At 42.4% G+C, this 27,897-nt stretch overlaps 1 protein-coding gene across 4 annotated transcripts in view; it reads left to right on the forward strand.

Moving 5' to 3' along the window:
* The window catches only part of ITGA7 (integrin subunit alpha 7), a 57,017-nt gene that overhangs the window by 1,863 nt on the left and 27,257 nt on the right, over positions 1-27,897 (forward strand). For 2 of the 4 annotated variants that reach the window (XM_007435428.4, XM_007435430.4), the window contains exons 2-5: positions 20,076-20,203; positions 21,899-21,978; positions 24,197-24,452; positions 25,279-25,401. In XM_007435428.4, coding sequence (XP_007435490.1) covers positions 20,076-20,203; positions 21,899-21,978; positions 24,197-24,452; positions 25,279-25,401 — 587 coding nt within the window. Of the gene's footprint in view, positions 1-20,075; positions 20,204-21,898; positions 21,979-24,196; positions 24,453-25,278; positions 25,402-25,805; positions 25,926-27,897 lie in introns of all 4 variants that reach the window. The other 2 variants (XM_088138223.1, XM_007435429.4) reach the window with 2 other exon arrangements.

Raw genomic sequence — 27,897 nt, forward strand, 5'->3', positions numbered from 1 at the left:
CCACAAGCTTAACATTTTCCCTAGTTAAATAGATAGGGTGTTATGAGATATTTTCTTTTTTCTGCATGTAAGCTATTTTTTGGGAATGAATCCTCCTCCTCCTCCTCCTTCCTCTTCTCTTTCTTCTTCCTGGCTGAGACCGGAAAGATTGAATTCTGAGCGATGCTGAGCGCATTCTCATTCAGCGCTTACGCAGCTGAATCATTGCTGAAGGCGAGGTCTCCCTTGGCCAGGGCTGCATTCATAGTTAGCCCCTGACTACAGCCATTCTCATGATTGCTTTGCAGGGAGAAAACGTAGAAGACTCTGTGCATGGCATAGAGTCACACAACTGGAGTGGCACAGAAGCATTCCTAATAAATAAATAAATGAATAAATACCTTATTTTGTGGAAGCACAGAGCCATGCACTCAGGGAAGTCTACTGAGATTCTTGAATTCCCCCCTTGGAGCTGGAACAGAGGGGAAGATGACCCTGTGATCTGAATAGAAAAGCCAGGTCATGACTGTATTAACCTGTCATCTGGGTGGTTTTGCACATACATCAGGAAATCTTGGGGATGGCATCACTAGGAGGCCTGTAGTCCCAAAGGGTGGGGTGAGAATATCTTCCTTCAGTTAGAAAGAGTGGAGGGAATTCTGGTGACTCTCTGAAGGGTTTGATTTCTTCCATGCTTTGCTTCTCTGGGGATGTTGTGACCTAGGATCTGTTTCCTCTGTAATGCTGCTCTGAGGATACTGACAAAGTGGAGCTTCTAATTGTTTTGCCTGCAGTCTTTAGCCCTTGCTCTTCAACGGGCTGCTGAAGACCACTTCAGTTCTACTGAACCTTCCTTGATGACCTCATTCACCTTTCTTTCTGGAAGCGCTACTCCTTTTTCTCTTACTGGTAGTGGCTGTCAGCATCTTGGACTCCATTATCTTGTTTTGTTATAATATAGTGGTGCAATACTATTAAAAAGAATTGCATTTGCAGTCAGGGCTGGTCTATCAGCAGCCACTGCAAACAGGAAATGCACAGGACAAGGGATGGGCCTGGAAAGGTAGGTTAGGGACAAGTCTGGTTAATTCTGGAATCTGAATAATATTGTATTAGTGGCAGCTTCTTCTTGGGCTTCCACAATTTCTTTAAGAGTAACTTGAAGCTACCAGTGTCTAACTGCTTTCCAAGACATAATTAACTGCTTTCCAAGACATAATTCTAGAGATGGAGAAATGAACTGGTTCTCTTCCTACTATTCAACATTATAGTCGAATGGTGGGCAGATTCAGGCTCTTTAACACCAGGGTACCATGTCATTCATGGATGTATTTGGTAGCTTTAAATCTAATTTCTTCAACTGTAAATGGAAATATTTATGATTTAGTGGCAAGATTCAGAAGACAACTGTAGACGGTAAGGTACTTTGCAAACTAACATGTCCCATAAATGATTGGTAATTATGGAAGTTAATATTTATAAACTTTGAACTCACTGCATTTTATAGATAGTTCCCAGATAACCTCACATGATAGCAGTTAAAAGGGCCAAGCCAACCAAGCTTCTGCAGCAGAACACCATGCACTTGCAGACCATGCAACTTCCATCTTCTCTCACCACTAGTCATGCTGGTTGGGTCTGTTAGGTGTTGAAGTAATATCTGGAAGGCCACAGGTCCTCAGTCCTACAGTAAATGCTAGAAAGGAAATGATTATCTTCTGGCATGGTTCTTGTGTCATGATTTATAAAGGGAGCGTCTATATTTTGTGGATGCTGCATCAGCTCCATTCCAACCCAATTGTGATAACTCCCATTGTTTAATCTATACTGTGATATGAGCAACTGCAACAGAAACAATGTTAATATTGAGTTGTTTGGCAGCACTTTCATTTTTAAACAAGAGTGGTCAAGTTGTGGGTTGTAAAAATGCTATTTCTCCTGCAAAAGTACTAAGAGACTGCAGACACAGCAAGTTTACACTATTTCACCTGTCATGCTGCTATAACAAGACACTCATAAAGTATAAATCCTAGCTTCCTTCTTTTCCTTGGATTTGAGACTCAAGCGTAAGAAGGGCCCTCTAGGATCCAGCTCATCTAATCCAGCATTCTGTTCCCAGATGGTTAAGCAAATGCCTGTGAGTCTCACAAGCTGGCCATAATAGCCCCTTCTGCATAACGAGAAGACTTCTAAAGCTCTGGAGCACCTTGGGGATGCAACAAAACAGGGATGGCATGGAGTGGGGTTGTTAACCACTTGCTCTGTGTTTTGAAGATGCTTGGAGGTACAGCGTAACTGCAGGAATGAGTCCTCGTCTTTTCCTCCAGTTCCAAAGACCTCACATGTGTGGCAAAGCTACATTCTCCCTGCACTCTTTCCCCTGCTCCAACCTTCTGTGTTGGGGGTGTTACACTTTTGTGGCACGCTTAGTAGTTTGTAAATGCAGCGTGAAAGCAACAAGTTAATCAATCCTTTCCTTGAGCTTAAACTGGGGGAAAATGAGGGGCCATCCCTGTTCTCAGGCTAGTTTCACAGGTATAGCATGGAATAGAGTCTAAAGGCAAGGCTCTATTCTTGCAGTGCTATTCTGAGGACAGTGGTCTGAGCACTCAGACTGAACTTTGCTGCACAAATGAAATCTTCATTGGTGATCAGGCTCTAGAGCAAAAGAACATCATAAAGCCAACTAGAGCAAGAGCAGTTGCAATAGTTACTGTGCATGTATGTTCTGACATTATATAAAGTATCTATAAAGGCATTACTGTATGTAATATTATAGTGTGGACTCTTATTTCTTACAATTTGATTTTTTTTTCTTTTTGAGTAAAACATTGGACACACTTTGAAAAAATATCATGTTTGGTAGGATTGCAGAAGCTGATAAAAGTTGCTTTGGAGGCTTAATCTGGTCCACAAGTCATGCATCATGACTGCCAAGAAAATCCCAAATGAAGGCCCAGGCAGTTTCTAGAGGAACTGTAAACTCCCCCTTGCTCTCTTTTTCATCTGAGTTTTTGTTAGCCAGTGACTGAATCAATTCTGCATTCCATTCCCCAGCACGCCCCTCCACGTGCTTATTAAAAGTCAGGTACATACGTGGTTGTGTTAAGGGCTAGTGACAGCATCCTCTTTTTCACTACATTCTATTATCATCCCATCCTTTCCATCCTTTGAGAGCCTTAATGTATGTTGAGAACACAAATGCTCTTTTTCCCTGACTAATCTCATGCTTTCATTTCAATTCATGGATTGAATTGTTTCTTTTTGGCCTTGGATGAGCTTGGGGAAGTTTCAGATATGCAAGTTCCCCCCATCCACCCAGAGCACTTCCACGTGAGGATTTTTTGCCAGTTTGAAAGCAGCTCCAGACCTCTCCATTCCCAGAAGGTCAGCTGTGTAGGAGGGCTGAACTGATTGATTTCTGGCTCAGCTGCTCTGTAGCCGAAAAGAGATTTGCAGAGGAGGGGGGGATATTGGTTTGGTTGGGCTGGTGGGCAGGCTTGTATATTGAGATGTTGTAGCTCCATTTCTCCATTGGTAAACACTCTTACCTCACTTCTTCTCCCAGCTCCTGGTCTTTATACCCTGTAATGAAACACTAGCTTGACAGACTTGCAATTCCCACTCACTCACTCACTCACTCACTCACTCACTCACTCACTCACTCACTCAGCCAATGAGCCAGGTTTAGAAAAAAAAATCACCTTCAAGTGGTGGAAACAGAATTACTAGACCAGGTGGCTTTGAAAAGAAGCTCAACCTAGCAGCATTACATTATTATTTTCTTCCAAGCTTTCTTGATTTCAGTGAGCTCCTTTAGGAAGGGAAAATGCTTTTTGCTTTTTCTTCTATTTAGCCTTTGCTGTTCTACTATAAATTACCCAGAGTTCTGCAGTAGATAGTGATCTATCTGCCTTTGCTCAAAATGATATGAGATGAGAATTCTCTCCTCTTCAGAACCTCGCTGTTAGCTCACTCTGCTTTTATGATACTCGCCAGTAGAATTTCTGTGTAATTGCCTTTTCCCTCTGCAATTGCTGCTCCATTCATGCAGAGGAAGATAGCCCTGACATTTATGTTGCAGTAATTTATTGTTATCCATATACAGGTTTTATAACCTACATATTCTTGGTTCCCTATTTTGGAATTATTTTTAACAATTAATGAAAAACCGTTTACAATAACTTTTTAAACAACTTGTATTGTACAGTATTGCAAAGAAGGGGGAAGCATACGTAATTCATAATGATGCTGATGTTCAATAAAACCCCTCTTAAAAATTGCATATTTAAAACCAAGAAACTACTGAAAGCATAATGTTAGAATGTCACTAGAGTACAACACACTGTAGTGCAGAATCACCAGAAATGAAGAGGCACCAGCCCAAACATAGCCAAAAGTCTGTATGAACAAATACCTGTTAAGTTGGCCCTGAAAGCTGATAATGCTTGATACCACCTGGAACTGAATTCTGCATTTGGAGTACAGTACTTGTATCAGCATGCCCTCTCCTTTGTCAGCTGATAAAGTCAAGTCAAACTGAGGTGAATTCTTAGACAGGTCTGTGCAGTTGTGTTGATAACAATATGGAAGTGGTTTGCCACTGCCTTCTTCCAGGGTGTTTTTCAGCTTCCCAATCTGGCCTGTAGTCCTAGTCTATAGCAATATCCCATCCAAATACTAACCCTACTTAACTTCCAAGCCCTGGAAAGGTCTGCCAGGTGCTGCCATAGTGGCAAATGCAGGGCTGTCAAGAAGGCATCCAACTCAATCTTAATTGATGGGCAGGCGCTGTCAGATGGGGAGTGGGGAGAGCACTGAATTTCACCGCAGTAACCTTAGCTATTTCTAACACTAGCTGTTGTTTATCACAGTCTGCACCATAACTGATTATTTTCTTCCATCATTAAAGCATCATTTAAAAAATCAACAATGAAAAAAATTAAGTTAGATACCACAAAGCATTGTAAGTCTAACTCAGATCCTTACTTGTCTATGCCAAGGCTCTGAACAAAGAACATACCCAGACATAGCTAGTACAAAACCTACAGAACTACTTATAGGAGGTGGATTTCTCCTACTGAAGATAAATTATTTGGAAAATGTTTGCTCAAGCCATTCAGACAGGGGTTTCTGGCTTAAGAGTGATCCCCGTCTACAAAAAGACATTTACTTTGAAAGAGCTTCCTCAATCTCCAAGCAGCAGGCAAGAGTCAAGGCCAGGCCTTCTGAGAAGGTTCAGGGAGGCAGAGCCTGAAACATCTGGTAGACAACAGCAAGGGAAGGCTGCTCTATCTCAGACCAGTTGGCCGTGTTCCTTCTGTTCGGACAAGCTATAAACGTCCAGTGCCTCTGTTGCTTTGGCCATACTTTTTCTCAGATATGATTGTTGATGATTCTTTGATCCCACCATGTGTTATCTCACAGTATTGGTTCATTATTATCCCTTAGGCTTTTCATGGATATGCCTGTTACTGTTGTAGCTTGAATGTTTTCTACCACAATTACAGCTGTCCCTACAAGCCATATATACAGTATATCCTTGTGTATTTCACACCAGTAAGAGATAAACACATTGCAGGTGATCTTGAATAAGGCAATTTTAGTTTAATTTATATAGTTCAGCTCTGTAGCTCTACAAAGATTTATTCTGCAGGGGAACCCAAGCAATCAAGCGCTTCATCAATGTTGTATCAAACAGAGCAATCAGGGGATGCAAGAGGAAAGAGAGGGGGGAAAGAGAAGTTAAATTTCTCCTGTCAGCATTATTTACATTATCCAACTGAATACAATGAATAATATACAGTAACTGATAATATATTTTGCCTCAGAAGATCACGGGTTCAGTCCCAGCAATTCTTTTTGGGCTGGAAAAACCTATGTCTGATGTCCTAGAGAGTCAGTGGCTAGGTTCACACATCACACTATAAACAACAATTAGACTGCATTATGGTTTGGCATGATATATGAACCCAACCAGTATTGTTAATGCTAAGTTGCAGTAATTACCTGATTTAGTATAGCAAATCCGTATGTTGAATTCAAATTCATTTGAAGTTCTTTTTTTTTTTTGTCTGCGCTCAGTCATTACCAACTCTGCAGTGACTGCTTGGACGAGTCCTTGCAGTTTTCAAGGCAATTGTTTCGGAAGTGGTTTGCCAGAGCCTCCTTCCTAGAGCAGAGCCCAGCTGGCGAGCACAGGAGGCAGGGTTTCCGTTGCTTCGCGCCCTTTTCAGGCGAGCGGGGTTTCGCGCTTACCGGCAACTGCTCCCGACTCCCGTGCAAGCGCCGCCAGCATTTTTCCTCCCACCGGAGTGAGAGTACCCATTTATCTACTCACGTGAGTTTTATGGGAGATTTATTATGGATCTCCCTTATCACATTCATTTTGACTCCCAGAACACTGATATTCATACATCCCTAGAGATCAGGGATGGGAGAGACATGGGCAAATGCTTCTCTGCTCAGGCCTAAATTATTTGGTGCAGAAACATTATCACTGGGGGTATAAATACTAGTGGTTGTAGTCCAAAGGTTTGCTATAGCAATGCCACCCATGTATCTCCTTGCCAACCCAGTTCACAGTGATAAGTAATGACATTGCCTTTGTTGTGTGAAATGTAATTCCAATTTTATTTCTGTAATCCAGTTCCATAGGACCATAAAAAGTTTCCTGTTGTTTTATTCTGATCCACTGACCTTCCAAGGCTTCTTCAGACGTTACAGTTTCCCTATACAGAATGCTCATTGGAGCAAGAAAATGCATGGCAGTTATGTAAAATGCATACTATCACAATTGCTTATGTGCCTCTTTCATTACATGTATGCATAGTTACAAGTCTTGACAGGCCACAATCAGCTGCAGTTTCTCAGAAAAAGATGCATAATCATAATCATATTTCAGTGCCCGTACACCGCTGCTCTGTGTTTTCCTCTACTGTAATTTTTTTCTTCTGTGTGGGAAAATTCTGAGGGCAAGATCAATTTTATTTCCCACTCAGTCTCCCTGCCAAAGGCATAACAGTACTGAAAGAGACTGTAGAGAATAAATGGAGGTAATGATGAATATTTATAGCACAACTGCTTGAGCCACTGACTGCACCCAGAATCACTAATGGGACGTTTAAGCAATGACACCCAAGTCCACTTCCCCTTTCTCTCCTCCCTTCCTCCCAAGCTCCATTTAGGTCCAGATGCTCTGCTCTGGCCTTCAGTGGGAGCCTCTCTGGGGGTGAAATATCTCTCCCATCTCAGGAAGCTGGGAAGCTGGTGCTTCCTTCCTTTCTTTGCTGTATTTCCTTCACAGGGAACTGCCAGACACCCCCCCCAACTCCTCAATTATGCAAAGGCAGCTGAAATCAATAATCCAAATGGAAATGGGAATTCTTTCAATCTAGGCTATAATAAGACCTCTGGGTATGTAACAGATAAACAAATAAAATCCTTATGCAGATTTTAAAATGGACCTTAAATGTAATGTGGTGTAATGGAGCAACGGGAGAGCGGTGTGAGAAAATAACTACCATGGCTCTGTTACATTTTACCATTCATGATTATTCTGTACAGTTACTACTATTATGCCTTTGGCTGGAAAGTGAAAGAGTCACTTTCCTTCCCGTCCTAATTTGCAGTAGTGCATATATGAGTACTCAGCTGCCAGTTATACTTAGCCTCATCTAGTTTACACAATTAGTGTGTGTATGTGTGTGTGTAATTTTCTTAGAGATTTTTAAAAAGAAAATACAAACTAATACAAACTAATATAAAGTAAGAAAAGGAAGAGAAAGAGAAAGAAATCAGAGAGAAAGTTAAAAGTGCAAGAAAGGAAAAAAGAATAAAGGAAAAATAGAAAAGAAAGAAAAAAAATACAAAGAAGTAACTTCTGATTTTCTTTACGCCAGTTATAAGTACAATTATAAGTTTACTTCTTACTCTATAGTTACAACATACCTCTTTTCTTTCTATAGTCTATACTGTCTAATCATCAAAACAATACATCATAAGTTCATTTTTTTCTGTTTCACGCGGAAAGTCAATAAGGGGTTCAGACAGCAATAAATGTATATATTGTCTTTTCTCTGATCAAAGAAGTCAATTTAGCCATCTCAGCAAGTTCCATCATTTTCACCAGCCATTCCTCCATTGTGGGTAATGCCGAATCTTTCCATCTTTGTGCATACAATAATCTTGCTGCAGTTATCATGTGCAGAAACAAAGTTCCATGCTAGTTTATACAACTAGTGAAGATAATATAAATACACACATATAAACCACCAGTTTATAATCCTAGATGAAAGGGGAACAGATAAAAAATGTTTCTTTACCAAAGGACAGTATGTGTCCATATTTACAGGAATTTGGAACTATTTATTCTGGGATAAATCCAGCTGTGACAAATATAGCAAACAGTCTCAAAACTACAAACCTCTTATGTTTCTTCCTTTAATACAGGAGAGTGTACAACTAACTCCCTTACTCTCCCAGCTGAGCACACATGCTGCTTGGTGCAACCAGCTTTAAGTATCTAGCTGCCTAAAATGGGCTTTCTTTATCCCTAGTAACTTGATAACTTCACAGCAAAAAAAAAAAGGCCAGGTGATCCTTTGTGTTCCTCCACCCCCAAATACTTCTGCAGTGATATAAGTTAGGCTCAAAAGAGTCTGTCTGTCCATCTAATGCTATGTAGACCTCTATGGCTGCACCAAGAGAAAAGAAAAATATTATATAGGACATTTATGTTCTAATTTCTATATTAAAAAATACCCAAAACTTAAATGGGACATCAGTTCAATATCTGAAATGACTGACACTGATTCTTTAAAAGTTTTCCAGGATTCCAGACAAAGGTCTTTCCCTGCCCTCCACAGAATTCCTGGAGATTGATCCTGAGATCTCCTGCATCTAAAATGTGTGGTCTGTTCCTGAGAAAAGATTTTTATCTATCCATACAGGTCAAATGAGTGATGCTGGCAAATGACAGACATTTCACTTTCCCGCTCTCTTTCCTGTTACACACTTGCATCTCCTGATTGCCCTGTTGAAGGATAACTTCATCATTTGGTGCCCCTGTAGAACCTGCATTCTTAAGGAAAGGTCATAGCTACTTAGTGAAAAGGCTTTGAATGTAGGAATTTAATGTTGTGTTTCCCAAGGGGAGATGAGTTCACTGCATGCCTGGAAGACCTCCTTTTGAAAAGGACATAAGGAACATTCAGCAGAGTAGAAACAGTTTTTCTTCAGTTAGTTTTGGGGTTTGTTACTTCTTTGAGTTTCAAAGAAGCACCTGTCAATCAACAACTGAGTCAGAGAAGGTGGCATGCTTTGCCAGTGCTCACAGTCTACTCATTATGACTCAGAGGCTGAGCAGGCGGTTGTGAAAGGAATGTACTGAAAGGGCACCTTGGTATTCCCAGTTCCATGTGTAAGTCCTTTGTTGGTTGGCTGTCAGGGTCAGCTAAGCACCCACAGAGATTCCAGGATAGTGTTTGCTGGCTTCCTGGCAGGACTCTGATTCTGGCAGTAGAAGGGATTGTTGTCCAGTCTCCTGCCCACACTGCTGTGAACCTCCTGCCTATATTGCCACTTTAACACAAGCTTCTGCCAGGCAAAGTATGAAAGACTAGACCTGTGAGAGCCTTGGAAGTATGCAGAAGAAAAGGAACTTGCGAGCTTCTTCTATAAGCACATCTCGGTAGCCTGCATGTAAAACTGTTCCTTCCCTTGAGGCATAAGCTTCTTCTGGCCTCCCCACCTGGACCAGAGATGTCACCCTACCCTCCAAGCTTCTGCCTACCAGCTTATCATCTCTTCTTGCTATGAGGTGGAGTGCTGATATCAGACAGGGGTTTTGGGATCTTCTCTTCCTGCAAGAATGCTGTCCTTACTACAGGAGCTTGGTGGGGACCAAGAAGGTTTCCTTGTGTTGGAGTGTGTGTAGGGAGTGCATTTTAGCTATATGGACAGTATATAAGAGCAACCATTACATAATTCTTTCCTGTTATATCTGCCCCCTACCTTCCTGCCTATCCCAAGACATTCTCCACAGTCTTCCTCCTTGAGTGGATTTGCAGAGACTTCAGTCAAGGGACTGAAGACAAGATAGGAGGTTGGCATAAATAAATAAACTCTCCTTTAGTAAGACCTACTCTGCAGAGGGCTCCAATGGGCCTTGGGACAGTGTTTCTCCTTCTGTCACCTCTTGTACCAGGCTGTTCAGCTGTTCAGAAAAATTGCCATTTCTCTGGGTGATCAGCTTCAGTTACACTGTGAACTCTCCTCTAATTCTCTGGCCTGGTAATAGTTTATTGAATACCCAAGTGGGTAGAAATGCTCCCTTGCTTTTATCAGACACAGTTGCCTACCTGGAGGAATATACATGATTGAGCCTCATCTGTTGTGTGCTTAATGGAGTGATATCTATAGGGCTTCCGTCATCCTTTTGGGTCAGAAGCAAAAGAGACATGTTGGGAAACAAATGTAAATCTCCCTATTCAGGGATTTAACCATGCTGCCTCCCTACCCTTTGGGGACACACTGCAAAAGAACAAAATGGTGCCTTCCAATTCGGTCTCATTTGTTCACTGGGAAACTGGTGCCTCAAGAAGCCAGGGCAGAGCAAAGAAGCACTCAGAATTCTTATCATGTCTCTGGTTATTTTGGATTGTCCTTGTGCTTGTTGTCCCAGGCAGTTATTTGTGGTAGAGGCTCCTGTATTCTGTCTCGTTCACTCATTTGTGACCTTTCAGAGCAGGACAGTACTTTTTTATAGAGATGCAGCCAGAGTTAGGAAAGGCTCAGAGCAGGATGGAGGGGCTCAGTTGTTGTGGGGTCTTGGAAGAAGAGACCCTATGTTTTGGCACCTGAAATAAAAAATCCAAAGGGTAGTTCTCAAATTTAAATTATGCACCCTGACAATTTGCTGCTTTTCGCTATACTAATCAGTCTACTGCCTGAAATCGGCTATCAAACATCCTGACTACTATTACTACAATTACTACTAATATTTTCTGGAATAGGCTACAAGTAGGATTGGCCTCTCTTAGAAGCTGATGCAGGCCCATCATACAATGTCTTTCCTCTCCTTTCTTATGATCTCAGATTTATTTATTTATTTATTTATTTATTTATTTCATTTTATTTTTTCTGGAAGGAAAGAAGGAATCTAGATGTGGGAACTCTAAGATGGACAAAAGTATCTGGAGTTGGTGTGGATCTTGGATACTTTCTCCCCTGGGAAACTTATTCACTCTTCAGTACTGGTGCTTTGTGTCCCTGCCTTGGTCAGTCACTGTTGATACTCAGAAGAACATGCAGACACACACACACACACACACACACACACACAATCTTGCATGAATATTTCTGGCCCCCCTCCTTTTTTGGACATGCTGGGGTCTGAGTTATTTTGAGTGAATTCCTGTTTATTTTTACCATCTCTCTCTCTCTCCCCCTCCTTTCTTCCTCCACTCTGCATCGCCTAGCCTCCTTCCTGTTGCTAACTATCCTCTTCCCTAACCCTGATCTATGGTGTGGGGATGAAATAGGATTTCCTTGCAGAAAATGCTACAAGAACTCCAGGATTTGTTGGAGGTGGGGACTTCCTTCCACAACTAGTTGGGGAAGGTAAAATACCGACAGCCCAAGCAGTCATAAAAGGCAATAAGGAGTGATAATGAAACAATCCAATAGCTGTGTAGTAGGATCCTGTGCAATGTGACAGGCAAATTTGTACCTTCTCCAGGCATGCAGCCGCTTGGAGAGCTCAATCCATCTGGAAGGAATTTTGAAAATAAATACTACGGACCAAACGGTTGTGCTTATGTGTAACCATTTCTAATTAAATTGGAAATTCAGTGTATTTCCAAAATAAAGTCAATTTCCTTCAAACTGAGCTGGATTCTGGGTTGCTCCATGGACATTTTTAGCAATAATGCCAAAATGGCTTGTTGCTCCCTTCTTCTGGATGTTCTTTCAACTACCCTGCAGTTCTGGGTTTTCTTGGTCTGAATTTCCCATCCAAGTACTAACTAGGCCTGACCCTCCTCAGCCTCTTTGAGATCACCCAAAGCCTGCTAGCTGCTGCCTCCTACAGTGAAGTTTTCAAAATAGCCACCTATTATTTCTGTTTATCCTGCCTTGCCCTTAACATGCACTTTCCTTTCCTTCTATCACTTGACATCCACACCTCCCCATGTATTTCTGAGCAGCACAATCATGTTCATATTTTGGGGTGCCTTCCTGTTCCTCCCATGCTGTGAGCAGTGAAGAATTCAGGATAGCCACTGTAGGTTCAGTTGCTGTTGCAGGAGAGAGTACTTAGAAATTATAAGGTTTGCTTGCATAACATTACTGGCTAATGGTTATTGACTATCCTTTGTTAACATTGCTAATAGTTGGATAGGATTGCCTGATCTTTCCTCGGTGGACCATCTAGGGTTTAACAAATAACATTTAATGTGCTTGATCACTCTGCCAAATCCAGATCGTGAGTTGGAGCAGAGAAAAAACTTGACTTCAGACTTGCAGTTTGCATGTTAGAAAGTCATTTCAGAGTAGGTAGCTGGAGGTGGCTGGAACTGGGGATGCAGCCTGAGAAAGGAGAGAAGAACTTTCCCAAGTAGCTGCTGGACTTCCTCAAGACAAATGGTGTATAGGACTTCATAATATCACATATGCAAAGGGAAGGGAAGGGAAGGGAAGAAGGGAAGGAAGGAAGGAAGGAAGGAAGGAAGGAAGGAAGGAAGGAAGGAAGGAAGGAAGGAAGGAAGGAAGGAAGGAAGGAAGGAAGGAAGGAAGGAAGGAAGGAAGGAAGGAAGGAAGGGACATGCATATTATTGCCATATGTTCCCTGTGACCAAATCCGAAATACAAACTGATTTAATAGCCATTCTGTATTCCCAGCGAATGAAGTGTATTTTTAGGTTGAAACAGAGGCTAACAGATTCTAAGGATTTTCAGCATATTGTTAAATAGCCTTTAGAGAATTTCTGGAAAGTTAAGAAAGTTAACTCACACCCCCACTCCTTGAAGCTACAGTGCGCAGAAAGCAGGGCGCCTTCTAAATCAGCTATGCTTTCTTCCAAATAGATCACTGATGATGGAGGGAATTGTCCAAAACAGCTTTGTAGAGTAGGGCATGTTGCTGGGGCAGAATTATACTTCTGTTGGTTCTTGAAGCTCACTCACTTTTCTAAAAAGGGGATGGACATTAGTTGAATGGCTTTCCTGAATTTAATGCAATGCTTTCCAGCTCTAGCCATGTTCCAAAGGCTTATGCAGCTGGCCTGCTTCGGAATGTAACTGTATCATAACACTGCTGATTCAGCTTTCATCCTCTCTGGAGAAGACTGTTGTGGGGCTTTCTCAATAAAACCTCATAAACAATCTTCTCTAATCTAGTCCCCTCTAGGGTTATTGGTACTACAACTGCCAGAGTTTCATGTTAGGGAGTGCTGAGGAACTGCAATATCAATACATTTGGATGATGTCAAACTGGGAAAAATATGGTTAAACAGCCCTGGATAGGGAAATTGCCTTTAGGATGTAGTTGTTATCTCTGTTCTGCAATCATTCCTTGAACTGGGTTTCTTAAATCTCTGCAAGCTCCCCAGCCCCTAAAGGCACACCCCGCAAAACACACACACACACACACACACACACACACACACACACACATCCTGCTGGCATTACTGCTGGAGCTTCTGACAGAAGCAATGCAACTTCCACTGTGTCTCATTTTTCCTTGTTACAAAGGAAAAAAGAGACATGGGCAAAGCAGGTGCCACTCAGTGTGTCCCCCATGGGATTCTGCTGGGAGACTCAAGACAGAGCTGTTCAGCTGGCATGCAACTTCTCCCTGTCTGGGGAAGAAGGTATATGCTAGAAGAAGCAGCAGCTTGGCCTGTTAAACTGGTCAAGATGACTCCCTGTGTCCTCTTCCACAAAATAGTAGGTGATGTCTATGGTGGGGCTTCAGTGATATCACAACGTGATGTCAATTAGCCTTGTCCCTGCTGGAATCCAGCCCAGTTGGCTTGGTGGGATTGAATCTGATCCTTCGGTGAAATCTAATCGGTCCCTCTGTCCTCTTTTTTTTTGGATGAAAGCCATTTTTAGCATATCCAACCACATAGCTCAGCTCTAAAGGAAACCCAAGGCCACTTCTGCTCCTTCCCAATCTATGAAGATTCTACTGTGTTGGTGGTGTTTTGGATTCCATTGATAACATAGCTGGAGGGTGTGCGAGTTCAGGGAGGCAGTGGTGGAAGTTACGTTCATTCTGGTAGTTCATTTCACACCTCTCTGTTTTGTTTTTCCTGCAAGAAAATATTGAATGGGGAATCTGTTGAGCTCATCTTATCAGTGCTATGAGGTAGACTTGATCAAGAAACCAATTCCATAGGAAGACTATACTTACACTTGTTTGAGATAGGCTATAGTAACAGAATCTTGCAAATCTGCTTGTTTTACCTTTCCTCCCTCTTATATCCCACTGAGTCAGGGAGGAGCCAGCTGGAGCCTCTTCCTAATACTCTCTCCTTTCCCAGGGCTTAAGGAATGCTTCTGCCCTTGTTTTTGTAATGGCTTCTGAATAATGCCCTACAAGGCCATCTCTATGGCTCTCTACACATCTGGATATTTCCTTCCCTTGGGTTTCAGTGTACTAAATTAAGTTTTTGTCTAGTGTGAAATGTTAATTTGTTGGTTGAAAAGCTACCTGGCACACTGAATGCCACCCTAACTTTTCCTCTTTTTAGAGAGGTGATTCCTTCTCCATCAGCATGAGACACATGGAAATAGAGAAAGCACCTACTGTACTGGGAAATCAGCTTGTCAAAGTCTGTGAAAAAGGGAGAGTTGTGTTTCTCTGTCAAGAAATGGGCAGCTAGACACTTTCCATTAAATTCTTGTAACTTCTTTGTCATGACTTCTAGCAATTTCCTCTCTTATGGGAAATCAGTGTTTTAGCTAAGCATATATATTTTTCGCTTTCCCTTTGGTTAAATGTCTGAAAGCCTGTTTTATTCTTAATGTTTCTGTGTCTTTGAAATTACTCATTTTGCTTTGGGCTTTCCTGAAGGCTATGCCTTGCTTGTTATACCTCTTGGTTTGATGTGGTTTTGATTATTCTTTACAAAGCCAAACAGTTATGTTGAAAAATCTGATGTCAAGTGAGAAAGCTATGCTAGTTTTTCACTTGTTCTTTGAGTATGTCTGTTATTCTTGACTAGCCATCCAGATTTAAGATTGCTCTTGCAGTGCATGACAATTCTGGATTCTTCTAATAGTGTTTTTTTGCAAGTAGAGTTTTTTATTCCTCTTTTACAGATGAGAACAGAAATCGAGATATTGTGTGTTTAGGGCTGTTCAGTTGATTCAAGACTGAGCTGGGCTTTGCATGGAGATCTCCCAGTTTATATTTTATCCAAAGGCTATTCACCTTATATTTCATCCAAAGGCTATATTTTATCCAAAGGCTATCCCATTGTGCATAACCTATCATCTCCCTGGATAATTCCTGCTGGCTTGTGAAAGGCAATGTGTGAGGAAGGGGAGGGAGGACAACATAACGCAAGGCTTGGTTCAGAGTCCCATCTAAGTTTGCAAACCAACCCATTGCCAACAAAATATAAAGAACAGCTACAACTCCTTCACTGTGTTGTTTGAAAAAACACATTTAAGGTTACAGGTCTGTATATATTTATCTGAAAGAAGGCTGTGACACAGCTTTCAGGTGTTGGGGGGAGCATCTGTACAGTACTTCATGCCCTGAAGATAGGGCAGGCCTTGGATGATCTGTTCAGATGTCTTCCAGGTGATTTTGACAGTATTTGTTAGCATCAGGCTTAATCAGAGGAAAATCAGGTAGGTCTTGACCTGGGCATGTCTGGACATGTCCCTCATCAGAGGACCAGCCTAGCAAGTGGGGAGGGAAGGCTGGATTGATTACAATACCCCATTGATGTTAATGGGGCTTACTTCTAAGCAGGCACTATTGCCTTTCACTTTTAGAGGAACAGATTTTTTTGTGCCCGAACCCACTGAACTGCATCACTTTCTCATGCTCCAGATCTACCATGGGTTCTTCCCTCTCCACATCTGTATGTAAGTACCATACATTTAAGCTGGCTGTTCTTTCTAGCCCTAACCATTAATATTACATGACCCAGAGGAGGACCTAGGCTATGCATCCTTCACCCCGATCTGCTTAAGGACATTTCCACACAAACATAAGTATCTGGTATGAGCTACAAAGATGCAAAAATGATGAAACACACACAAACCCCAACTTTTCATACATGTGTCCTAATGCTGGATGCAAGTATGTAAGCCATGTGGCTTCTGTCACATGTTTTATCATTCGGGGTTGCCATAGACCTATGCACATGAGAACACTGCACCAGTTCAAAAGCAGCTCTGGATTTCTAGTCAGCTGTATGTGAGAGCCGAGCCAGCTTATTTCTGGTTCAATTACAGTAAAACTACAGTAGTTCTTTTTTTTTTTTAAGGGGGTGGCTCTGCATCTCTTGTGGATGGCCCATTTCTGCATTTGCAACCATTCCTCCCTCATCATGGTTCCTGAGCTTTAGGACTCTGGGGGAAAGGTGGCTTGATGGCTTTTCAACTCCCCCTTGTAAGAATTACCTGAGCTTTTTTGCTAATGACTAGACAAATGCACATGTGAAAGGGGGAATGTGAAAGGGGGAACGCTTAGGCTATTTTATTTCCCTTTTGCTGGAATGGGGCTAGGGGGATTTTTGTTACTGTACAACTCGAGGCAGCTTGGGGTAGAAGCAATGACTTTCCTCATTGTTCTCAGCATTGGGAAGGTGGCAAGTTTGATAATGAGCTTTTGAGGGATCGGAGAGTAGAAGTGGCAGTGGTGGGGAGGTATGCTACTGTGCAAATTAAAGTTACGCCAAGAGTTCCCCATTGCCCTTTTAAGCTAAAGAAGCTGACTTTCCATTTCCCAAACTATGGTTTTGAAATAACCATAGCATTGTGATGCTGTGTTTTTTTTTAAATGTAACTGGATATGAGCGAATACCTTGATACAGTAATGATTTTCTCTTTTTATTCTGTGACCTCCAACTTATTAAGTGAACTCATATGAATTTCCATGTGTTGGGAACTCTTGTGTCCACAGTGACCCTACTGTGAATGGCCAATTCAGCCAGCACCGCCATAGAGAAAAAAAGGATTCTGTGGGTTTGCTCATTCCAGCAGAGAACAAACTTGAGATTATTCTGAGATTTGTGGGCACTTCTGTGTGGTATGTGCATAATTGTGCAGGGAGAGCTGCAGCTGATTTTATTGTTTCTCCTTGGGACCTCTGCAAAACTCCTATAGTTCTAGAGATATCTGTGCGTTCTCTGAAATGCACATGAAATAAGGACTGAAGAGATTTTGTTTTAGAACTCAGATTGAACATACCACCTACCACTGAGCAATGTGCGCTCTATGAAGATTTTACCCGAATGTCAAATACAAAGGCTCAGGCCAAATGTATGCAATTAGCTGGCATCCCTCTTAACTGACCACATTTTTCCAGAATGGCATTGAACCTAGTGATGGTTAGGGAACAAGAAAGACGAAGCCTGAAATTGACAAAATGTGTGACAATTTCATTTGCAGCCTTGCAACCTGTATTTACACCTTAACTCGTGTGCTTTGCAACCAGAAATCTTGGAGAAAGGAGAGTGAACTTTGAGCAAACAAAATCACTGTGCAATGATTAGAGCTAAAGTGTTGGCTTAATGTGTCAGGCTGTCCAAACTTCCCACTCCCTGGGGGATTGACTTATCGCTGTGTGGCAACAGCTGCAGCATTACCAATGTCTTGGTAAAAGAAAGGGTGTGGCCATTTTCAGAATCCTCCCAATTTCTGAAAATGAAGCTGGGAAGCTGTCACTTCCTCTCATGGTGGGGGTGGGGGATGCTTAAAAATCTGCAGTGGGCCAAGCAGGGTGAACATTGCTATAGAAAGAGTTGGGAAAGAGCTTACTCACCTAAACCCCCTTCTGTACAAATTTTCTTCCTTGGGAAGAAAAAGGGGGCAAAAATGTAGAAGAGAATGCAAAGACAGTGAAGCTCTATTCTTCTAGGATTTTGACTTTGTTTCAGCAGTCAGACAGGGGGGTTAAGCCTCCAGCAACCCTCTTATCCTGATGACACAGCTTAATGAGAAGAGTTAGCTTGGGGCTAATAATTAACTCCTTTACCCATCTCCTGTAGCATTTTGACTCTCCTTTGTCTCAGTTATATATGTCATACAAACAGGACCAATGTAGTGTTGAACTAGAATAATTGAGACTAAGTTTAGATCTAGCATTAGTTAGGGAAACTCCTAGGTGGCTTAGGGTCATTCACTATGTCTCAGATCATCCAACCCGTTCAGGGAAAAAATAGATCACAGATTGCTATGTACAGGAGATTGACTTGAAGTTCTGGAGGAAAAGTTGTATATATATTAACAAATGAATACATAAACAGGAATTAGAACAATCTTCCTCAAGCTAGTACTTTTCAGATGTGTTGGACCTGAATCCCCAAGCCAGAATGAATTCAGAATGGAAATCCAACACATTTGGAGAGTAAGAGGTTAAGGATGGCTAGTTTAGACTCTGCAGGCTTTGAAAGCAGGACAATAATTCTATATTTTGTCTCTTAAGTATTCTGATTATAAAATCTATAGGGAGGCAATATCTTCATAAGCCAGCAGAAAGTTTACAAAATAGAATGTAAATAAATGACACAGTGGATAAGATGTTCGTCAGAGGATAGGCAATGTGCCAGGGTAGCCCCATAAAAAATGTCAATAATGGAGAATATTGGGAGTTGCAATCCAATAACATCTGGACTTGCCTGCCTCTGGGAATCATGAGAATATAACATGGTTCACAGATCACATTATCCATATTTTATTGAATAGCTGCATGCTAAGTCAAAAACAAACATGCCACATCATTATGGCTTAACACAACGTGTGAATCCAGCCTGTGAAAACAGGTAAATTGCAGTATGAAATGTAATAATTTAGAGAAGAAAGGGATCCTGCAAATGTGATTCAGCATGGGAGCACAAGTTTGTAGGTTAAATCTTGGCCTGGGAATTGTTGGATTATGAGCAAAATAAAGCTGTTTTGGTCAGGAATGTGAGCATGAAATGGGCTATGGGCTGCTCCAAGTGACATCATGTCTCTGATTAAGAATTCTGGTTGCTGAAGGGAAAGGACAGCTGTGGTAGAGATGCATGAGCAGGTGACACTTGTGGTCAGGAGCTGAATAGTCTCTTCTACCCAGCTGTTCACTACCTCCCTCTCCCCCCTATGTGCTCCTGACAAAAATGCCTAGGATAGAATTTATTCTCTCTTTAACTAATTGATCTTTTCAGTGAGCACTTAATGTCAGAAGAGGGAATACTCAAGGTTGCAGTGGCACAGCACGAAGGGGAAAGGAGACGAGCAGCTTTTGCCAACTCAGCAGAAATCTGGTTCCCAAGTGTGTTCAGCCCTCTTTGTTTTTCTCTCTCACATCTTTATATCCATCACAATAATAATTTCAGTTCTTCAATTCATTTTTTGACCATAATTTGACCTTTCCCATATTTTCCTTCATTCCTGAATCCTGCAAACCCTTGGCTTTCCTTTATTTTCTGCTTCCCATTTTTCCTTTTATTTGATGCTGCTTTTTACATTAATCTTTCTCCATAATGCAGTATGTTTTTTCTTAAAAAACAAAAACAAACACTTCAGTTTGTTTATGCTACTTACTATCTGTTTTTGTTATTAAAAATAATCCCATGCAAGAGGGTACAAGATGCAAAAAATAAAACTGTGAAGATGATACTTTGCAAAATTATAAAAGGTTAAAAAACCATTTTATGAGGCAGCAAGACTGCAAGGACAGAAGCACTAGCCCATGTTGAACAAAAGGCCTGGTTGAAGAATTAAATGCTTCACTTAGCATGCCACAGCTGTCCAGATGCAGAGCAATCAGCAAAAAGCACACACGTCTGATGGCCCCCTCCCTCCCATCTTGGATTTGCTCCTTCCCATTCTCTTTCAGTCCCTCTAACGTTTTCCTCCATTTCTTTCAGGCTGTTGGTGGGAGCACCACAGGCTGCTGCTCTGCCGGGTCAAAAGGCCAAAAGAACTGGTGGCTTATATGCCTGTCCTTTGACCCATGAAACTAAGGACTGCGAACGCGTGCCCATCGATGAGGGAGGTATGGAACCAGTATGGTTAAACTGGGGTGAAAATGAACTCTTCCTTCCACACAGCAACATTCCTTGTCTGATTTGGATCAGGCTTAAACTGGAGTCAGTTTGGAATCTGGGTTGCCTCTGATTCCTCCTAAGTTCGCCAAAGGGTAAGCATGGAATTCTTTTCAGTCAGTGTGGGACCTGTGGACCAAAACATGTGATAATAAAATGTTGAACATGCAGAAAGTGCTATTTGCTGACCACTAGATAAACATAGGTCACTTCCCCAGCCTGGTGTCCTCTAAATGTGTGGAATTTCAATTCCTTAGGCCATCTAGCTAGGTATTAGGAGGGTTGGATCAACACACCAGGAGACCGTCATCAGGGTGGGGAACAGGAATGTCTGCAGGATTGAAAGCAAAATGACAAAAGCAGGATCGCATCATCATGATGCACCCTTTTTCTATGTGTGTCTGAAGTCATGACACATATATAAAAGGGGTGGAGGTTGCATCACAACAGGACAACACTGCTTTCATCATCTTCCCCCTTGACCTCTTACTACCCCCCTCTGCCTGTGAATGCCTCTGATAGGGAAGCATAGTTAAAAGGTGTGATTTCCAGAGAAGATTGCATGATTGCATCCTGGCAATTTGCATTTCTTTAAAAAAAAAATGCTCAGCTGCTTTCGAAGTCAGTATTTGATCTAGGAGGCATTTCCTTGCTGACCTGTACTATTCATGAGGCAATGATGAGGGATGATAATGGAGATGATTATTGGCCCTGACTGGACACCTTTCCAGCGTAAAATCTTGTCCTACCGCCTCATTCTGGTTTCTCACTGCATTGTTAGAAAGGTTCCCAGGAGGGCAAAACTGCAGGGATAAAGGGGAGTCTTAGCAGTTGCCTAAGTGCGGGTGTGATTTGGGCTGGGTGGGGGATTAACTTTTTATTCCATGCTGCAGACATGGTCTAAATTGGTCCTTTTGAATTGCTTATTACTCATGGAAGAACAGATACTTACACGTTTTCCTCTCTCTAGCCAATAATAGCTTTGATGGATTCAGATACAGAAGGGAGTTAAAGCCCCGTTTCTGTGATTGTGATACACATCAGAGCCACACAGCTACTTTTAATCAAATAAGCTACGATATTGTTTAATGGATAGTGGTGTATAAATATTTTCAAGGAAGAACTAAAGAAAAGAAAAATGCTGTATAATCAATTTAGTTTGATCCTAAGGACTCATCCGCATGTCTTGTTAAACATGGCACAAACATGCCCCAGTTGTTGTTTTTTTCCCCTTATTCTTACCTATTCCAGGTTTAATAATAGTGCCTTTCTTCTTCTCTTTTTGCTGTGGATACAATCTATCACAGTTCACTGATGATTTGGTTGCTGTTGCAGTCAGGGTGAGATCTGTCTAGATCTTATTGGCTGCTGAAGACAGGCCCTTCTGGTCACTGGGAACTGCCCTCCTTGGCCATTTTGGCAATTTAAACTGTCATGGTTTTTTTTGCCAGCTCAGATTGAAGGAAAGCATTTTGATGCAACCATCTGGCTGTGCCCTTCGCCAGTGTCTTGTATGTGTTGGAATTTGTTGTTGTACTACTTAAAGCAAGGATCAAGTCCTCTGTGCCCCTGTAACAGAGGGTTAAATAGTCTTCCTTCCTTAATCTGAGTTTAACTGGTCTCTCCATTTCATTTCCACTTTACAGTTGACCTGAAGAAGGAGAGCAAGGAGAACCAGTGGCTGGGTGTTACTGTCAACAGCCAAGGCCCCGGAGGAAAGATTGTGGTCAGTGGCCAAGACTGGATGGGTGGGTGGTCATTCTGTTTAACCTCTTTGGTTCTGGGCCAGGTAACCTAGTAGGGTCCAGCCTTGCATGGCTAAAATGCATAAATCTGGGTTACAGGAGGAGGCAGCATGGTCAGCTAGGAGAAAAGAAACTTAGTGGGTTATTATAGCTAAGTCATGTGGGTTGGGGAAAATGGAAGGACCCAAAGAGACAGATTTCAAATGGGCTGTGATGGTGAAGAGTGAAGTTGGAGAGGTGAAATTAGGAACCAAGCTTTACTTTGCTGGGTTCACACAAGTAAAATAGTGTTTAATATTCTGGGTGAAAGGATGCTCCCTTACATGCTATTGTTTATCACCTTTCATACTATTGTTGAGTAAAATCATGTAAACATATCCTAACATCATGTCCTCTCTACAGAGAAAGTTGTATGGGTGAAACTAGTGTGCACAGGGAGGGTTGAAGAAGTCTATCTACTCTGGTGGCATTCATACAACTCAAGCAGTCTAATATAAAGATATGTGCTCTTCTGAGGAATACTTGAAAATAACACAATAGTCAATTGGTGTAAGGAAACCCTCTCCCAGTCTAACACTGTCCAGATATCTTCTCAGAATCCCTAACCAACCTGACTTCCTGGACCTAAGATTCCAAAACACGGGGTGGGCATCATGCTGGGAAAGGCTACAATATAAGTATCTGGCTGATTTCAAAAAGTGAAGCAGGGTTGGTCCTTGTTAGTATTTGAATGGGGATACTAGAAAATACCAGGGATATAGGCTAGACTGAGAAGTTTTTAGAAATCCCAGAAGACAATTGCAAAACATTTCTAGGTTGTTATCAGGAAAAGTTCCATATCCATGAAATTACAGACAAGTCAAGCTTGATTCAAAAGAGATTACTACTAATTTGAAATAGTTACTCATGTGAACATTGCCCATAGGTGAGCCAGTTTAGATGAATGAAAAAAAAAATCATGCAGTAATTCCTCACTGCATATAGAAAGCTGGCATGTTTGTGGGCAAGGCTAAGTAAACTCCTTTTTCGCTGACTTAATAGTATTACCTAGGAAGAATTCATATGAGATATCAGGGGATCTAAGGCTTATCTTGGGAGCTTTGTGGACTGTTGTTTGTGCTTAGATTTATTTATTTATTTATTTACAGGACTTATATGGCCGCCAATCTCTTACAATGACTCTAGGTGGCTCACAACAATCCATAAAACATAGTCAAAAACAAAGATACCCTTCCCAAACCCTCTTCAGATTATGTTTTTGCTATAGATAAGCCTTTGGAATGGCTAGTCTGAATGCTGGGAACTAGGTCTTCTGCCTTCTCTGGCCAATAGGACCTGTCCTGTAGACTCCAGCTTTCAGCTCCATCTATTGATTGCCGGAATCCTGGTTTGGGGATCACACTCTTCAAGTGTAGTTCTAGCTTATCTGCCACAGTCCTGGGAAGGCGCTGGCTTATGGTTTGCCCCCCACTCATAGCCTGAAGTGGTACATTCCAGGAAAGACTACATATCTTTTTCATTCATATTTGATTCCATTCACAAAGTGACAAATTTAAGTCACACGTATTTCAGTAGTATACTGAAGTGCATGAAGTGGGTCTGAATAGGAAGTACAGACCACTCTAGCTGTGGTGCGTGGGCTAAAATATATTTTATACTTTGGGCCTTCTGAGCAATTGTAGGAAAAGAAAGTGCAATTTACTAGTGCTTTCTATGTTTGTTTCCATCCATCAGTTAATCAATTAAAATAGCAGTAGCCTTTTCATCCTTGAAGCAATCCCAAAGTGAATTTTAGGCATTCTCTACTTTCCAAAATGTTTAAACCTGTCTTGGAATTATCCCTGTTATCTGTTTTGTGCATATTTTCATATATTTAAATGTGCAACTCACATTTTGGCTATAATTTGATGAACACCATGCTTTGCTTGCGGCTTTTCCACCTCTAGATAATATTATCCCAGAAAGGATGGTTAAAACCATGGTTAAAGCTCTTCCCTATTGCTTAGGCACCACAAAGGAGCAGCTTATAGCATAAGCCCCACTCATAGCCTGAAATGGTACATTCCAGGAAAGTCCATGAACCCTCTCCTGTGCTAACCTTTGAAAAGACCACAACTGAAGTGTGTGTAGAGATGCCAGGAGGCAGCATACTTTCTAAACCTCTCTGCCCTGTCTCTTTTCTCTTCCCATGCATCCCAGACCTGCGCTCACTTGTACGAAGCACGGAACCGTGTGAATGAGACTCTGGAGACGAGGGATGTGATCGGCCGTTGTTATGTACTCAGCGAGGGGTTGCAGGTGGCTGATGAACTGGATGGTGGCGAGTGGAAATTCTGTGAAGGGCGGTATCATGGGCACGAACGCTTTGGTTTCTGCCAGCAGGGGATAGCCACGGGCTTCACTGCAGATAGGCATTACATCCTCTTTGGGGCACCTGGCACCTACAACTGGAAGGGTAAGCTGGCCAGCCTTTGCCTTTGACAAAGAATATCAAGTAAGGGAGCCCCAACCCATACCTTGGCAAGCATCCCAATTACACCGTATCCCCATCTGAAGCTGCAAAACCCTTCCCCAAAGGAATAGGATGGCTGTGGGTACCATCCATGCCATCATCAACTGGTATCCAAATCTGGGAATATATCCTCCTATGTGACTCACAGGAAGCCCTTGGGGGGTTTCTTTCAGTATTCTGTATAGTGAATGTCACTGGAAGGGGTCTGTCCCCTGCCCCTCCAATCCTACATGGACGTACCAGGGATTGTGTGGAGGGTTTTCTGACTGCAAATCCGATGTTCTGCCTCTGAAGGATAGGAGCTCCCCAACATGACCAGTACCAACAGGCATATTCTGCTGTGCCAGAAAGAACAGATAATGGGCATAATCACCACATCACAGCCCCACAGCTTGTCTATCTAGTCCATGAGTACCTCCACTTACGGCTGCTGCAAAGACAAGCTTGGTCCAAGGATCTTTAATGTCCTAGGAGACAGAGGAGCTAGTGGGCTTGTGAAAACCAAGTCTAGGGCTTGTGTTGCTGGGAAGTGCCCATTGTACCTTCTGTTTCTTTGGTCTTAGCATCATTCTAAGAGGCATTCTAGTTTTGAACATGTGTCCAGACCCTCCCTATAGATTTGTTGACAAGCCAGTTGACTCTTCAGTTACCCCTATAGAAAGGCAAGCCTGAGCAAAGGCCTTGCTCTCCTACCACACTGCAAGACTGGACATTTCCCCCCAATGTCTCCCTCACTCTGCCCATCATTAACAGGTATTTGGTTTGGCAGGGACCATACGGGCAGAGCTGAGTGGCTTGGATTTCGGTCAGTACGACGATGGGCCATATGAAGCCGGGGGAGAAAAGGACCAGGACCCCTCGCTCATCCCCTTGCCAGCCAACAGCTACCTCGGTACGGGGTTGTGCCCAGCAGGCCAAGCACTGCAGAGCAATCAGACAGGCCGTCACAGGGCAGGGCATTGGTGGTGGGAGGCTAAAAATCCATCTGAAGACTGGCCATAAGCATCGTTCCAAGCTCACGAGTGGACTCCTGATTGGAAGAGTCACTTTCATTTGTAATAAGCTCTGATGTCATTCTTTTCACCTGGGCCATTGTACCTCGGAAGCAGAATGGTTTGAGCAGCAACAATATAGACTGGGGCTCACCTGGACAATAGTGTGTGAGCACAACCCAGGCCCTGGAAGTCTCCTGACTCCTGCCCAATGCTCTGTGGTGTTTCCCTGCCTGGGCGCCAAGCTTTCTTATACCGCTAACCTTCTCTCTCTCCTCTCTCTCTCCTTCCATTGGCCTTGCAGGGATATTGTTTGTGACAAACATTGATAGCTCAGACCCTGATCAGTTGGTCTATAAAACGCCAGAACCCAGCGAACGGGTCCCCGGGACTGTTGGAGACGTAGCCCAGAATAGCTACTTAGGTTTGTAAGGTGTTGGTGTGCCCGTCTCAGTGATTTCTGCCTCTTGCCACCTCTTCCTCTCCACTATTATTTTTAGCTAGTTTCTGTTGTTTTCCCCTTCTGTTGTGTTTGTCATTCCCCCTTCTCTGCCTCCCCCAAGTACAGGGGATTCAAATTCTCAAGTCCTGCTACTTTCAACCAGCAGAGGCCTTCATTCACAGCTCCTGCTGGGGCAGTAACAGTAAGAGAACAGGGATCTGAGGATGGTTGTTTGTTCAGGCTGCTGTAACAGGGGGCCTATGGCTAGGATAGAAGGCTGGGGAAAAGCAGTTCAGTAAATACCTTAATAATGTCTGTTCAGTTCTCTCCATACAGTCTGTTTCAATAGGGATTAGCACCACTAACATGGGCATCAAGAATATCATAGCTAAAAATTGAAGTTTTTTTTTCTTTTTAATCTATGTTTGAAAACAGTTATGGTAGTAGAGAAATGCCACATTATTTTGGTATGCTTCCGAAGGCATGTTGGATATTCTGCATTTCAAAGAATATAAACTTCTGTGCTCAGAAGACATTATGATATGTTATCTACATCTGCCTACTTCTATAATATGTTGCAGTAGTATGTTTTAGTCAGAACTGTGTCAGAGCTTTACTAGCATTTGGCGCTGTGTGTGTATGTGTGTGTGAGGTGAGAGAGGGAGTCAGGAGTGTGACAAAGGTGCGGAGAAAGGATGTAATTGGGGCATTCATGGAAGACAATGGGTCCCTACCCATTCCTAGCCCAAGGGAACAGGGCAGGAAGAAAAAATTGGCAGGGCATGTTTGTTCTGTGGTAGTTTAGGGGAAATGGGGCTAAGGCCCTGCGTTTGGTGCTGCTTTTGGGGCAGTCTGCCTGGTGACCCAGCAGAAACTGATTGATATGAACAGCAAACACCACCCTGGTAAGATAGGAACTAGCCATCTTGATCAGTATTCCACCTCCTTTGCAGCTGGTAGCTAAAGGCATTTTCAACATTTTTTGAAATTGAAATCCACAGTGGTCTGATTGAGGTTGGAACTGCCAAGGCAAGGTGAGGGAGAGGTTTAGCTGTCCCACCCATTTTCTGGCCCCCTTTTGCCCTCCGTCCACTACAGAGAGGTGCAAATGAGAAATTGAATTGGAGGGCTTTCTAGGACAGCACTCCCCTTTGCAGGGCTGCAAAGGCCCAGAAGGAAGAATGAATCTCTTTTTGATTTCACGTGGTCCCTTCGTCAATAACCCACAGTGACCTTGGTGCCTAGATTTACATGACACATTGGACCTTTAAATGACTCAGTTAAACCTGTCACGTGAACCTAAACTATAGGTGCATAGCCGAGGAAAAATGACCACTTACTGCTTTTTTTGCTATATTTCGAGTTAAGTCACCACAGGGATACTTAACTTGAATATAATATTCTGTTCTTGGGATAATATTCTGATGTAGACCATAGGTACAAAAGTTTATACTATGACAAAATTCCTAGACTTTTAAGTTGCCACAAGATCCTACTACTGTGTCCCATTTCCAGATGAATCACAGGCTCTTTCCTGGGAATTAGTTGAAAAGCTGATTTCCTCCCAGATTTCAGAACAGAAAACTCAGTCTTCTGGGAGATTACCAGGGCATGTATTTAGAGGAGCCTTTGCATTCCGGATCAGGAGTTGTCCCTCAAGCCAAAACTCTCTCAGTCCCTTGAGAGATTGGCAAGGCCAAGAAAGACTCTAATGAGACAGCAGAGCCTATGAAGTTTGCCTGCCGTTTTCAGAAAGGAATGCTTTTTCTCTTAAAGAGATTTTCCCTCTCTAAGAGATCCTCTTCTCTTGCCCCTGTAGCATGAAAATGACACAGCAATTTCTTTTTTCCTGCCTGGTCCTCATGATATTGTGTTTGTCCCATCCCCAGCTGCTGTTCTTAGCTGTACTGGTTTTAAAGTACTGATTTCCCTCCTCTTCCCAAACAGTCTTTAC

The sequence above is a fragment of the Python bivittatus genome, unplaced genomic scaffold (genome assembly GCF_059951505.1).
Source record: "Python bivittatus isolate LINGU-HERP-01145 unplaced genomic scaffold, Pbiv_v1 ctg000220_np1212, whole genome shotgun sequence".
NCBI lineage: Eukaryota > Metazoa > Chordata > Lepidosauria > Squamata > Pythonidae > Python > Python bivittatus.